We start from the raw sequence: 15688 nt of genomic DNA on the forward strand, positions 1-15688 counted from the left end.
GGTCTGCTAATTTTTGTGCATTGATTTTTTTCATGTGAGTGGTAATGGAAATAATTTTCCCTCTCAGTACAGCTTTCAATGTATCCCATAAGATCACTGGTGATGTTTCTCCCGTGTCATTAAGGTCTAGATATTCTTTGATTTCTCCCCTTAATCTCTCCATTACTTTCGGGTTATTGAGTACATATGTGAGTTTAGCCTCCATAGTGTTTTCCTCATTTTCCTTTCCAGGATTAGAGACATAGAGACTGGGCTATGATCCGACAGATCAATTGTTGCAATATTACAGTTTTTTATCCTGAGTCTATCTGTATTAAAGATAAAGAAATAGTCTATCCTTGAATAGGCTGAATGAGGGAAAGAGTAACATGTATAATCTTTACTAGTAGGGTGTAATTCCCTCCAGACATCTATAATTCCCAACTCTTCCATCAATGAATTCACTTTCTGAGTCAGAGGTTTATTCTGAGTAACTATTCTTGAAGAATCTAATATAGGATTTAATCTAATATTAAAATCCCCTGCACTAATTACTACCCCTTGAGAACTGACCATTAGGTCAAAAATGTGTCTATAAAATGACCATTCACAACCTGGAGGAGCATAAACATTCAGCAATGTTATTTCTGTACCTTCTATTCTTCCTGTGATTTTTACGAACTGTCCTTCTTTGTCTCTAGTCTCTGAAATATGTTCATAATTAAGAGTACTTGATATTAAAGTAGCTACCCCTCTTTTGTGACTCAATTTATATGATGAATAAAATACATGCTTAAAGCCCATTCTTTTTAATTTTCCATGTTCAGATTGGCTCATATGTGTTTCCTGGAGGAAAGCTATTTGTGCCCCCTCTTTTTTCAATTTAGACATAATCTTATTTCTTTTAATTGGATTCAAAACCCCATTAACATTATAGGAAATTATTTTTACCAATTCAGTTTGCATTTTTCTCTAGTAGAAAAAAAAACACTCTCCTTTTCTAACCAAACAGTAAGCAATCCCTTCTCAACAGTAAACCAAGACATATAACCACACCCTAGACATTTTTGAACGTCCAACATTTGAAAATTTTTTCCGACTTCCCACAGTGAGGCCTGAGCACCGACCCGCCTCAGTTCAGAGGGATAACCTCTATCTTCACCCTGTGTTAGAGGGCCCTCAGCAGTTTGAATAATCATAGAGAATTTTCTCCTATTTATGTCTCGACCATATCGCTATCATTCAAGTTATTCCGTTTAGTTTATTTTCAGTTACCAGTTTTCATTTTACCTTTAAGTCTGATTTACTCTTTTCAGTCATTTCTCTTAATTAATCTGTGTTCTCTGTACATTCGCGTCTGAATATTTGCAGCTTTTCCTTGTAGTTTGACACTCTGGTTCGTGTGGAGCATCCTCGCCGCACTAACTGCCACGACTTCTGCCGAATCCTCTCCAGTAGCGACTCCGGTTGGGTGATAACTTTAATAGGTAGTCCCCGGTTCGCCAGGTCCAATGTTGCCTCCTCCACCGTAGCGTAAGTTTTTGTCCCTTTGTCGTAAAAGACTCTCAGCCAAGCTGGATACAGGGTCTGGAATCTGATGTTGTTTTCCTTCAGGACTCTCCGTGTTTCCGTATATTCCTTCCGTATGGCAAGAATCCCCGGTGCGTAGTCGTGGTCTAAACTGATTTTACAGTTTTTCCACATGAAACCTTTCTTTCGCCATACCCTTTTAAGCACCTCTTCCTTCGTTCTGTAACTGAGAAATCTGACCAGAATCGATCTGGGCTGGGCGCCTGCTGGAGGCTGTGGTGCCAACGCGCGGTGAGCTCTTTCTATCTGTAGGTCTTTTGTGGCCGGTATATCAAGGTTCTCTCTAAGTAGCTTCTCCATGAAGGGAATCATCAATCTGGGTTTACCTTCAGTTCCTTCGGGAACTCCGTAAATCCTCACATTTTCCCTTCTCGAGCGGCCTTCTTGATCTATTAGTTTCCACTGGAGCTGGTCTTGCAGCTTCAGCATTTCTGCTATCACCTCCTCTGCGTTTTGTAGCTTCTCTTCAATTCCAACAATCCTCGCTTCGGCTTCATCTATCCGCGAGTTAGTTTTTACTATTTCTCCTTTAATATCTTCCAGCTGTTTGCTGTTATCTTGTCGGAACTCGCGAATCTCTCCGAGAATCAAGGACAGAGTCACCGATTCCCCCTCATTATCTCCATCCTGGCTTGCCGTGGGGGAGCTAGGCCCGTCGCCTTGCTGCATCTCTTTATGTTTATCAGCCTTCGGAGCGGACTTTTTAATCTTGTTCTTAGACATCATCCTTGCCCCTTTTATTAATATAGTTATGCAATATTAAATATTTGTCTAAATTCGATTATGGGGCAGTTTACCTTTTTTGTCGAGAGACCTTTTCCTTACGCTGCCATTCCCTTGATGACCCGGAAGTCCCCAGTTTTCTGTGTCCTGCACCTTGGGTGTAACTACCTCTGTGTATGTCCTGTCACCCCCTCAGCCTCCCAGATAATCTGGAGTTCATCCAGTTCCAGCTCCAACTACTTAACGCAAAGTGTCTGAAGCTTCAGTGGGATGCACTTTTTGCAGATCAAGTCCTTCAGAAGATTGTGAAATCGCTAATTCGTTAAGACAGTTCAAAAGTATATTGCTTAAAGTGAAATTACAGGCTGCAAATTGCAATTGGTGTAATTCAGAAGAGGTATATTTAGAAGTTTTGTAAGCAGCCCACAACAAGTTGATGTGGTTCACCGGCAGTATCTTAGCTAAATAAGAACAGGTATCTGCATTCAAATGTTTAATGCCAAATGTTTAAGAATGCCAAATACAAGCTTATTGTATGCTGAAAGTAGGATAGGATGCAAATGCGTTATTTTCTGATTCTTATTCTTTCAAGCTATTTAATGTTTCAGGAAGATTTGACAAGTAGTTTTTTTCTTGCAGCTGCGAGCCTTTACAGACATACGAGATGATCTAGCATTAGGTCATGTGATTGTACTGCTACAACTGGACTGGCCTCGAGGAGAGAACCTTTTCCTCAAAGCTGTTGACAAAATCTGTCAACAAGGCTCCTTTCAGTATGAAAACTTCTTCAATTACATCACAAGTATCCTTTTTATATATAGTAAAATCCATTTGTACCATTCTGTTTGTTAATCGCATTTTTCTGTTGTGAGAATTTCCTTAGTGGGAGTATGTTTGTTAATAAATATGATAGATTCTAATTGCAGTGCAAAGACTTGGGATGTTGAGTTCCTCCAGCATTTTGTGTGTGTTGCTTGGAATGTTGAAGTCCTGTTGCATGGGCAGATATGCCATCTTCAGGATAATCCCTTAAACTGGTCCGTCAGTGGCATAAGGAATAACACCACACTTTAAGGTACAGAGAGTTTCTAAAGCCTATACTTATTAAAGCAGCAGAAGCAAATCCAGTTCTTTTGATGTTGCTACAATTCCCACTAAATTGTATACATTTGTTTGTTTTTCAGCTACATTGCTCCAAATACAATGTGCATATCTTCCAGACAATTCTTAAATGACTTAACTATTGCCACTTCTTTGAATCTGTATCCAAGCTTTCTCACTTGTTTTACACCAGATCATTTAGTCTCTATTATCTGCTTTGGATAGAACTACAAGGTCGATGTCATCAACTCTCAATTTATTTCTGTTCTTTTCATAAAAGAATACTCCTCCAATGTCAAACAAGAGGAAATCCAAGCAACACACACAAAATACTGGAAGAACTCAGCAGGCCAGGCAGCATCTATAGAAATTTTTTCCATAGATGCTGCCTGGCCTGCTGAGTTCCTCCAGCCTTCTGTGTGTGTTGTTCCTCCAATGTCACCTTCCTTCAATGCTGTTTAAATAGATCAAATTGTGCTGGTTACACTATAACAATTCAGGCCGATGAACCAGGCTGCAATCTTGTCTCTTCTCAGTTTAAACTGGATGCCCGTAGTTCTAACATTGCCTTATGATATTTCTTAAGAATGACGTAAACCTTCAGATGTATCATTTTCTTTCTTGCCCAGCATCAGTTACACTCTATTTGTACAGAGCAGTTTTTACAGAGTTCATTCTCTAGGCTCTGCTTGTTATATTCATATTCAAAATATTTGTCCAGCACCTGTTCATCTTAAATTGTCTGACTATTTTGGTCTTCCAGTGCAACTATTTTAAGCTTGTAAGAGTCCTTTAGTTCCTTTATCATCAGATACAGCACCCATGTATTACAGTATGTCTCTACTGCTTTACATTAGTTATGTGGTCTCTTTTATATTTTAATTTAGTTTCTCAGATTAACATATTGTACAGTCTCATTAGTGTCAACAGCTTCTATACTCATCTATTTTTTTTTATTTTTCACAAGTCCAGGGTTGCTTTTGTTACCTACCTATTGTTTTTAAAACTGAATTTTATTCCCAGCCATTCTTAATCTATATTTGATGGTGTTTCCAATCTCTTCTGCAAATATTTATTCACCTTTTATATATTTCTTTTTTATTCTTTCTGATAACGCAGTTCTTTTTTGTTTTGATGCAGGCTAGTATCTAATTTTACTGGGCCTAATTTTAGAGATTAGAGCACGTTGAGTCAGGACAGATAGTTGAATGGATATCTGGGTTGCTGAAGCTGTGTACTATTAGTACTAAAGATACATTGAGAATGAGCAGAATGAATTCGAAAAAATAGAATGTAGAGAATTTTGGTAGATGATTAAAGTTAAAGCCTGTCCTGAGCCTTATAGGCTCATCAGGCCAGTGCTTATACCAGTTTCTGTGGCGTGAAGCGACTGAGAGTACAAGACTCCCCCCGGCTAGGACGCCAGTCTTCGCAAGTTTGGACAGAAAACAATATTAAACAAAATTCACTGCAACCACAGTTTTTTATAATTTACGTTAATAATCTTGATGTGATTAAGAAACACAGTATCAACATTTTAAAATTATATGGGGTGTATCTAATATGGGAAGACTGCAATATGATGTTGGAAACCAGAGTCAACCAACTTGACCAGCTGCGCTAGGCCTCCATTTGACTCATAATCTCACAATCTCTCTAAATTTCCTAATCATGTACATCCATTATTTGTACCCGCCTCTGCCATTTCCTTAGGCAGCTTGTTTTATATTCACACCACCTTCTGTCAGGTAAACTATAAGGGGTAATATGGTGTAAAGTAAAATTGATGAATTATTGTCACATGCAGCAAGGCACAGTGAAAAACTTTGTTTTACGTGCCACCCATACAGATTATGGTAGTACAAGGAAAAAAAGAGTTACAGTGCAGAATGAAGTTACAGAGAAAGCGCAGGCAAACAATATGGTACAAGGTAAATTAAGAGGTCGAGTCCATCTTATTGTACTGGAGAGCTGTTCATTAGTCTTATAACAGTGGGATAGAAGCTGTCCTTGAGCCTAGTAGTATATGCTTTTAGGTTTTTATTTTATTTTTTATTTAGAGGTAATACGCAGAACAGGCCCTTGTGGCCCAATGTGCCTTGCTGCCAAGCAACTCGTGCATTGTAGGTGACAGGGTAGGTTCAAGGAGGATGTGAGGTTTAAGTTTTTTCCTCGGAGAGTGGTGGGTGCTGGGATTGTGCTGCCTGGTATGGTGGTAGATGCAAATACATTAGAGCCTTTTTAAGAGACACTTAGATGGGCACATGATTGTAAGGAAAGTGGAGAGATATGGATATGGTGTAGGTAGTAGTGATTAGTTTCTGGGGGTTTTTGATCGACTTTTTAGCTGGTTCGGCACAACATTGTGGGCCAAAGGGGCTGTTTTTTGCTGTACTGTTCTATGTTCTACGTTAGCAAATTGGAAATAGAAAGATGAGATTTGGTAGTAGAAATAGTTGGGAGAAGGCTCTGGAGTAACTCACTAGCACAGAGCAGTTAGGCCAAGTGGCCTTTTTGGGAGTTGTATACTTTATATAATTTGATGTAATTTGTTGAACTATTTATAGCTTGTATTATATGAAACATAAATTATTCTAATAAGAGACCAATAAGATGTGTGCTAAGTTTCTGTAAATTTACTACAAATGTGCTAATAGAGTGCTGCGGGGTTATCCTTAAAAACACTCACAGACATTGATATGTTAGAAGAATTTGCTTACCTAAGAACTGCAGAAGGTGGTAAAATTCATCTTGAGCTATTGCCAAATCAAGGTCTTTTAATAAAGTGAGTATTGTGAAGAAAGGTGGTGTTTTGCTATGCATTGTCATTAAAGCATTGAAATTTCAGTATCATTGTTTGAAAAGCTATTGAGGTGTTTTCTTGGTAACAAGGAATCTATCTTTGGGCTAAAGGAAAAATATTGCAAGAAGGCATTAAACTCATGCAAAGGTTGATAGCAATTTCAACCATCTAGAAAGATTAGTGAATAATTTTTTTCTGGTTTTTACCCTCCCTGTTAATTTCTAATAGATTTTTAAAATTTATTTTTTCTCATTTTAGAGGCATTCTCAATATTTCCCTAAGTTATTTATTGGGTGTGTCCTTAAGGGATCTTGACCATTGTAGTGCAGGCAAATCCCACATTGTGTATTTTTACAGGCACTATAGTTGGCCTTGATTTGCCTTGCTTAGTTTCCACCAACTTATCAATGTGTTTTCACATCCACGGATTTGATGAAAGTGCATACCTGGATATCATTGGGCAATATTCCAGGATTTAGTTGTTATTTGGACAGCTGATGGAGGTGATGTCCTTCTGTTTTGAGAAGATAACTGGATAGCTGCTACTGTTTCTTTACATATTTTGGTTAGGCATCAATACCTTTGCACTTAGGCAGCATGAGGGTGGGGCAGGCAGGAATGGACTTTATTTTTCACCATTGTCCCAGTGGCCCTGTAGAATTTTGGTTAAGAAATAAGGATCCTTGTTTGTGTCTATGTGTATGTTGGCCTACATCTATCTAAAAATGGATTTCTGGGTCCAACCAACTTTGGAATTGAAGGTAAGGTTTGTTTTTTTTTCTAGATTAGTAGATATTCTTTCTTTTAAGAACTCCAGAGTTCAAGAAACTTCCATAATTAACATACCAGTTGAGAAATTGTTTTAATCACTCTAAACATTGAAGGTTGGGAGAAAATTGTCTCATCAAAATAATTTTTCTATTGAATTCTGTTGCGTTAACTTCTTTGATATTTGGGCAGCTTATTTGGTTGGCACGAATAGACTGAAGAGTACCGGTGGCAAATTAAGTGAAAATTGCCAATAGAAAGGCTTTGACAGAAGGAAGCATTAGAACAAACCATTTATTGTGTTTATCACGGGACGTATGTGTGGGGAAAAAGCAGAAATTCTTGTTCCAGTTCATAAATGGGCACAACGATAAAATTGTATAAATTTTCCACAGTACTATTGGTCTGGTTAAAAATGTTTAAAGTTCAAAGTAAATACTGTGTTTGTCACCATATACAACCCTGAGATTCATTTTCATGTGGACATACTCAGCAGATCTATAGAAAAATCAACCAGAGTGCAGAAGACAACAAATAGTGTAAATGCAAATATAAATAAATAGAAATAAATAATGAGAACATAAGTTGATGAGATAGTCTTTGATAGTGAGATAATTGGTTGTGGGAACATTTCAATGAAGGGGCAAGTAAAGTTAGGATGGATGTAAGGAAGATGGAGGGATTAGTGTTTGGGTGTTTTTTAGCTGGTTCAGCACAACATTGTGGTCTGATTGATCTGTTCCTGTGCTGTACTAAGTTCTAAGTTGAGTGTAGTTATCCCCTTTTGTTCAAGAACCTAATGGTTGAGGGGTAGTAACTGTTCTTGAACCTGGTGGTGCGAGTTCTGGGGGGTCTTGTACCTTTACCTTTACCTGATGGCAGCAGTGAGAACAGAGCATGACCTGGGTGATGTGGATCCCAGATGATGAATGCTGCTTTCCTACGCCAGTGTTTTATGTAAATGTGCTCAGTGGTTGGGAGGGCTTTACCTGTGATGTACTGTGCCATATCCACTACTTTTTGGAGGATTTTCCATTCAAAGGCTTTTGTGTTTCTGTTGGTGATTCAGCCAGTCAATATACTCTTCACTACACATCTATAGAAGTTTATCAGAGTTTTGGTATCATGTTGAATGTGTACAATAGTTTGTGTTTTGTATTATATATGAGTAACAAATGTGCATGTACTTTCAAACTATTGATATATCTGATTCTGGAATATATGCTAAGTGTTTTAAACAGTATGTTGACATTTTGGATATTCCAGGTATTTGATTAAACTTATGAATTTATATTTTATAACATACTGTTCACTTCATACTGTTCCAGTTATTTTTTCCTACTGGTAACAGGTAGAGTTTTGTGCTATTAGGTGACAATGTGTGAGTGTTGAACGTACTGTTGATGTTTACTGTTTTCAAGGAATTCTAGCCCTCCCCTGGGGGTACTTCCACAGGAGTTCAAACTGCAGCCCAGCAGTCAGACAGCTGACAGGTACAATACGACCTGTTCGTCATGTGCTGTGTTTGTCACCATGTTAATCCATGGGTTTTTAAAGATTTTTTTTATATTTACACCAATCCATGATTTAAGCATCATACCATACAATGATCATTTTAGTATTTAGTACTTCACAAAATACAACTGCCATGAGACTTTTTCCGTACAATTTTTAGACCTTTATGACTGTATTTTGTATTGTAAAATGGATACAACAAGGGAGTATTTTTCAAAGTTACAACAAAATGTTGTTCTTTAGTTAGAAAGAATGGTTGTTTAATCATTGTTTTCCAAACACTTTTAAATATTCACTAGTTTACAACTTTCATCATTAGTGCAAAAATTCTTCAGACAACTAAGTACAAAAGATCAAATATTCAATACTAAATGTCCATTCAGTATACACATTAATTATATATTTATACCTCATCAAATTTCATTGTTAACTTTTAGAAGCTAAAATCTTATGATGGTATAGTAATGCATTAGAAGTCATCCATATCTAACAGGAATGTAGACTGATAATTTAATTATTTCATTTGTTTTTCAGACATCATACGATAACCCGAGGTATTACAAAGGGAGTAAAGGAAGATTTCCGGCTAGCAATGGAGCGACAGGTTTCTCGCTGTGGAGAAAACCTGATGGCTGTGTTACATAGATTTTGTATTTCTGAGAAGATCATATTACTCCAAACCTTGATGTGAGGAGTAAAATCAAACTCTTTTAGGATATATGGACGGTTATATCAATCTGTCTTGTGCATGAATCAACTTACAGAATTAGATACTAGTTTATCCATCTGATCAGGACTCAAGCAAATGCTGGAAAGAACATTTTACTTCTAACGCACTAATGTAAAGGAAGATTTCCGGCTATTAGTTTTAAAGAATTTATTTTAGCCTTGTTCCATCCTCAGTAGAGTGTACTCAACTCCACTGATCTGTATTTGTTGCATTGGAATGTCAAGTTGTGGCAGTCAATTGAAGTAATATACATTGAAATTACAGGTTCAAATCTTTAGTGATCTACCTTAAGCTAGGCCCAGAGGCATAAGACAGGTATGTATTTGACCAAAATGTCATCAGAATATGTAACTGTTGTAACCTCTTGAAGCAAGTTTCTAAAATTAAAATGGTGTTGATTTTAAAAACCATTTTGAGGGCAATTAAAAAACTATTTAAAAAATTGAAACTAAGATTTGCTGTGATGAAGAAGGAATGTTAATTTTATTCGAAAAATTGGAACACTCCAGTTTGGCAGGCCCAAACCTGAAAATAAGGTCTAAAGTCTAAACCAGTGGTTTAAGCCTCCAGCATTACATTTTATTTCCAGGTCTGTATGTATTCAATTAAGTTTAGTGTGGTATATTCTGTTTAACTGCCTTAACTGCTGAAGCTGGATGCTCAGTAGAACAGTGGCTTGTTATGTGAATTTAAAGTGCAAAAACGAAATTATTTTAGAGACTAATTAACTGTTTTGTGTGGATTCATGTACAAGAAACATTGTTAGTTGAAGGGAGTGTAAATCTAATCACCTTAAGATCTTTTTTGTAGCATTCATGTACAGTTTTATAGAAAACATTAGTTTTTATGAAAATCTTTTTGAAAATATTGCCTTTTGTTGGTTTGCTGAAATTGGGATCATAGTCACCTCATTCAGAACACTTGCTTACTTTTTTTTACTATGACAATTAAAAAAAAATTATGTAACATCTAAGGTTTAAACACTTTGAATATGTGTAAAGTTGAAAAAAAAATTGCATATTAACAATCACCTTTCCATCCAGAAGCAATACTTTTCTATATATCTTAGTAAATTATAAAACAATAATAATTGTGGTGAAATGTAAGAAATTTCCACAATGTTTACGTTAGCAACTTCCGTAGTTCTGCATACACATGGCAGTCTTGATGTTCTTTCAGTTATTCACTGCAACGAGGGCTGTGATTAAGTTGGGGAGGGTGCAGAAAAGGGTCAGAGTTTTTGCCTGGATTGAAGAGCTTGAGCTTAAGGAGGTGCGGAATCTGAAAGGTGATGTGAAAGGGGTATATAAAGTTACAAGAGGCATCGATAGGGTAGGTAGTGTCTGTTTTCTATAGCAGAAGTATCTAAAACTAGAGAATGTCGATTTAAGATGAGAGGGAGGATGTTGTTTAAAGGCCTCTGAGGGATAAGTTTTCACACGAAGGATGATTGATATCTGGAATAAGCTGCCACAGAAGGTGGAGGTGGAAGAAACAGTGACAACATTTAAGAGGCATCTGAATAGGTACTTGAATGAGCAAGGCACGGAGGTACATGGCACTGACAGAGGCCAGCAGGATTCAAACAAACAGGCAGCCATCCCAGTTACTTTAGACAAGTTGGTCTGAAGGGCCGTTATGCTGTGCAATTCTAAAACCCTTAGCTGTTCCTTCTCATCAGCAAATAAATCATGGATGACAGGAAAAGTAGCATGTGGATCACAAATGGTAGAACAAGTATTTGTATGCTGGCAACTTTCATTCAGTACTTTGCCATATATCCCCTATTACTAGAAATCATGGAAACATATGGTTCACACTATCACAGACACAACTGGGGAAAACTCATTTAAGTCTCTGATTTAAAGGGAGAGTACTTATATTCACCAGTTTCAGTTCATGAACTGTAGGTTTTGCACAATATCATTGTACTACTTTAGGCTGCTGTAATAGGTGTCATAACTGGTGCAACTTTCAAGCTGATTCATTGCACAGAACCCAATATTTACATACCTGGATTGAGCTGCCATGTCCTTAGTGGGCTTGTTATAAAAAGTTTCCAGCCTCTCTGCAGTCCATCAGCACTTTGGCTTCTCGGCGATAACTCAGCCCAACAGTTGTGGTTTGGATCAAACCAAGTATTGCAGCAGAGCCCACTGACCAAATTACACTACTATTGCTAGACTCAAGAAATGCAAACACTAAGTAGTGCAATAATATAGTAATTGCAATATATAGTAATTCCACACAACTATAACTGGTTTAGAATCCAAGAAAACTAGTCCATATATTACTCAGTTTACTAACAATAATTCACCATCTTCATTCTCTATATTTAACATCTGATAAATGTGACTATATTTAAACTATTTCAAATTGTTATTAATACTATTTGCATAATACCCTGCATAATTTTCTTTCTGGGTGAAGGTAGCTTATTTCTCTTGGAGATCTCTTTCTTCCTCTCCTAAATAGAAACTTTTAATGTAATAATTACCCACTGTTCTATCTACTAAAGATTACCATCTTAGATTTGTTGAACCCATTCTAAAAATTCATTACTTCTTTAGTTCCCCCTTACTATTGATTACTGTCTTTCATTAGGAATGAGGAGCAAATTTAGAGTGATTTTAATTCCAAATTGTGAAGTGTTAATGTACACAGTAAACAGCCTCACTTCTTATGAAACACCACTACTCATTTTCTTTCTCTGTAAATAGCTTCTTTTTACTCCCAGTCTTTATCTACTGTTGTCAGGCAGTTCATTCTGCTAATTTCTCTCCAGCTCTACGTTATCCAATATTATTGCTGTGGAGTACCTTTTGGAAGAGCTTTCTAAAAAAGCTTCCAACATTAGTCTTATTTATACGGTTTTTTACTTGCAAAAAATATGGTTAGTCAAACAAGAACTGCCCTTTTCAGTTGCTGCAAGGTGTATAATAAATTTCAGTTCCTTAGATGTTGGTAGAAATTATTAGGAAATATAGGCTCATAAATCTTGTGGAATAATGTAACTGATTTAATTTTATTTTTACATTGACATTGATAACTCATTAAAATACAAGTAATATTACTATTTTATTACTGAGTAACAATTGCTATGTGTAATTTACAGTACAAGAAAGGCAAGGTATTTATTTTAGATACAAGGCCTGTGAGCTGGAAAACTAGAAACATACACATAGTAATTCAAGGTTTAATGATAAAATCTTTGCGGGACTCCAACATTTTTATGCATATAGACAAATTTTGTAAATACAAATGTTAGTAATTTTAGTACATTTACAGTTTGTAAGCACTTTATAAGTGATCTGAAAAAGTTATATACAATATAATTATCACATTCCCGAGATAAGGTGGTGGTTATGTTGTTGAAATGTAGGTAGCTTTTAAAGATGGATGTTTGACATAACTTAGCTCTATTATAAACAGATGACTTAAATGTACTCAACTGCGAAAATGTCAAAATGCAAAAAAAAGTAACCATCCAAAACTTCAAGTAGATTTTACTACTGAAAGTAGTAAAAAATTTACATTTTTTTGCAAACACGACTGAAATTGAACATATTTTGCAACAAGATATTTGGATAAAAGTATGTCCTAATTATGGCAAGAAATACCACTTCAGTTTAAAAATTGAGCCATCTGGCTACCACGGTAACACCAAATTAATTTCACTCTGGATCAGTGACAAGGAATGCAAGACTCCACCCTGCAGAATCTGCATTCTGCAATGTTCAATTTTAAATCTATATCTGTAAACCACAGAGAATTAAAGTCTCAACTTTCCAGAGTTACCAACTCAACAAGTGTCAAATACATGTAGTGCACGCTTCTTCCTCCGTGGTAGTCATTTTGGTAAACACACTGCAGAATAAGTCATTGGCCTTTCTGTTCAATACTGGCAAGGAATGTGGGATTCTGGTTCTTATTTGTTGATAATTATTGATCATGGCGATCTGAAGGCCACTGCCAGCAATGTTGCAATAGAGATGTTTAACAATCTGTTTGTAATTATTTGTAACTACCACTGTTAAGTGTATAAAGTGTCAAAAATGCCTCAACTAACTGTAGCTTAAATAACCTGGACTTAATTAAAAAATTAGAAAATTAGTTTAACTAAAACATACTTTACAGACTGGATATTTCCATGATTCAGACTAGAATTAAAAGTGAAGTTATTTTCTATACAAGGTATCAACTTCTGAAACCAATTTCCTGCAGTAATTAATAGCTTCACCTTGTACCAAAGTAACAATTCTAATTGGCATTTAAAGACTGTATTAACCTATTTGAATGCTTGAAACTAATGTACAGCATCAATGGTAGCCTTCGCAAAGCATGACAGCATGCACTTAATTACAGCTATTAACCTGACTCCAATAATTTCCCATTTTTCCTCATATATACTGTTGTATGCAAAGTTTCAAGTCACTTCATAAATTGATCGATGGCTCATTCAAGGTAGAGCATGCTGGCTAGAATGCCATTAGTGGCAGGAATAAGGCGGCATCTCAAAAAGGTATTATGGTTCAGTTAAACGACACCATCAAGTCACTTTGCACTTTTAATTGGAGTTTCTGACTCAGTAGATTGTCTTTCATCGGTCCATGCTTTTCTGGTATTCTTCAGTGCGAGTGTTCGTTCTTGGTCCACCAATACATAGTCTACTTTTTCATCTGCTGCTACTGTACCTGTACCATTGCTTTTCTGAAATTAACAAAGAAAATAATTTGTAAAGAATTCAGTGTTATCCAGTTCTTATTTTAAGCCAAGGCTGTTATTAACTGAGTGCCAACATTGTATCACATTTTTTGGGACCTCTGAACCTACATTATTAGATGTGAAATCCCATATTTTATGCAATAAGCATTCAATTCAAACAATGAGGACTGGCCTTATAAACAATTATGGTCAAGAAATTAATCTAGATAGTACCCAAAAATAGCACAAAATACCACTAACTAGTTGTTAATAAAGATGAACCTCTTGGCAGAAAAATATCTGTTAACTCTTAAGTGGTGCTTTGGCATTTAGCTCACCCAAATGATGCCAATATAATGTAATATTCAAAATTAGTTTCTAATAGATTTTCAACCAGATTGGTCTAAATCAAGATTGGAGCTGTTCTCTCAAAGAGAATGAAATAAAAAATGTCACTGATCAAAAAAATATGAAGTTTATATAACCCCACTATGCCAGTAGAGCAATACGCAGAGTGTCATAAGTGATGCCTTTCAGAGGAGACAGCAAGGATCTTGAGACAAGGATTCTGAGCTAAACCTAGACTGTGATAGGGATGCATGCACTCGATTTAGTTTGTATAGCAAACACATGTACCCTCTTCCTGAAATATTAATGTTTCCAAAGGAGCCTGCCATCACTGTTTTAAAACTGTTAACAAATTTTGTCACAGTTTAAAAGTGTTTGAGGTTGTTAAATACAAAAATGATGCAGACAAATTTGTAAGCCTGTAATACAATGCTTCATCTCCAGATGGAGTAAAAGTTCAAACAGATTGGTTCTATTAAGATAAGGTTTTAACGATTTAAGAACCAAAGAGCAGAATTAGGCCATTTGGACCATTGAATCTGCTCTATCATTAATCTGATATATTTTCCCTCTCAGCCCCATTCTCCTACCCTCTCCCCATAACCTTTGATGCCCTTACGAATTAAGTACCTATCAACATTGGCTTTGGATAACTTTGCCTCCACAGCTGTCTGTGGCAATGAATTCCACAAATTCACCACCCTCTGGCTAAAGAAATTCTTGTCGTCACTTTTCTAAAAGGGTGTTCTTATATTCTGAGGCTGTGCTGTCTGGTCTGAGACACTCATTATTGTAAACATCCTCTGCATATCCACTCTTTCTAGGCCTTTCAATATAGAGTAGCTTTCAATGAGACCCTTCATTCTTCTAAACTTCAGCAAGTGCAGGCACAGAGTCATCGTACACTCCTCATATGTTAACCCGTTTATTCCTGGGATAATTCTTGTAAACCTCTGGACCCTGTCCAACTTCAGCATATCCTTTCTTAGATTTGGGGCCCGAAACTGCTCAAATGTGGTCTGAACAATGCCTTATAAAGTCCTGCTTTTATATTTTGTCCTCTTAAAATGAATGCTCACACTGCATTTGCCTTCCTTACTACTGACTCAACTTGCAAGTTGACCTTGAGAGTATCCTACACTAAGACTCCAAGTCCCTTTGCACTTCCAATTTCAGAATTCTCTCCCCATTTAGAAAATAGCCTACGCCTTTATTCCTACCATAGTACATGACCATACAGTTACCTACACTGCATTCCATCTGCCATTCCTTTATCCATTCTCCTAATCTGTCTCAAGTCCTGAAAACTCCTTGTTTCCTCAACACTACCTGACCCTCCACTTATCTTTGTATCAACTGCAAATTTGGCCACAAAACCATCAATTTCATCATCCAGATCATTAACATAAATGTGAAAAGTAGCGGAC

The 15688-nt window shown here is 36.5% G+C and overlaps 2 protein-coding genes across 7 annotated transcripts in view; one reads left to right on the forward strand and one right to left on the reverse strand.

Moving 5' to 3' along the window:
• Positions 1–13924, forward strand: part of ints10 (integrator complex subunit 10) — a 66181-nt gene extending 52257 nt beyond the window's left edge. The window contains exons 15-18 of one of the 2 annotated variants that reach the window (XM_072256168.1): positions 2932–3094; positions 6085–6178; positions 8386–8457; positions 9014–13924. In XM_072256168.1, the coding sequence (XP_072112269.1) occupies positions 2932–3094; positions 6085–6178; positions 8386–8457; positions 9014–9170 (486 nt within the window). In that variant the 3' untranslated portion in view covers positions 9171–13924. The remainder of the gene's footprint in view (positions 1–2931; positions 3095–6084; positions 6179–8385; positions 8458–9013) is intronic. The other variant, XM_072256169.1, reaches the window with a different exon arrangement.
• gab1 (GRB2-associated binding protein 1) overlaps positions 12216–15688 on the reverse strand; it is a 214673-nt gene continuing 211200 nt past the window's right edge. For all 5 annotated transcript variants that reach the window (XM_072256162.1, XM_072256161.1, XM_072256163.1 and 2 more), the window contains one exon: positions 12216–13919. In XM_072256162.1, coding sequence (XP_072112263.1) covers positions 13764–13919 — 156 coding nt within the window. In that variant the 3' untranslated portion in view covers positions 12216–13763. The remainder of the gene's footprint in view (positions 13920–15688) is intronic.

This window comes from Mobula birostris, chromosome 4 (genome assembly GCF_030028105.1).
Source record: "Mobula birostris isolate sMobBir1 chromosome 4, sMobBir1.hap1, whole genome shotgun sequence".
Taxonomy (NCBI): Eukaryota; Metazoa; Chordata; class Chondrichthyes; order Myliobatiformes; family Myliobatidae; genus Mobula; species Mobula birostris.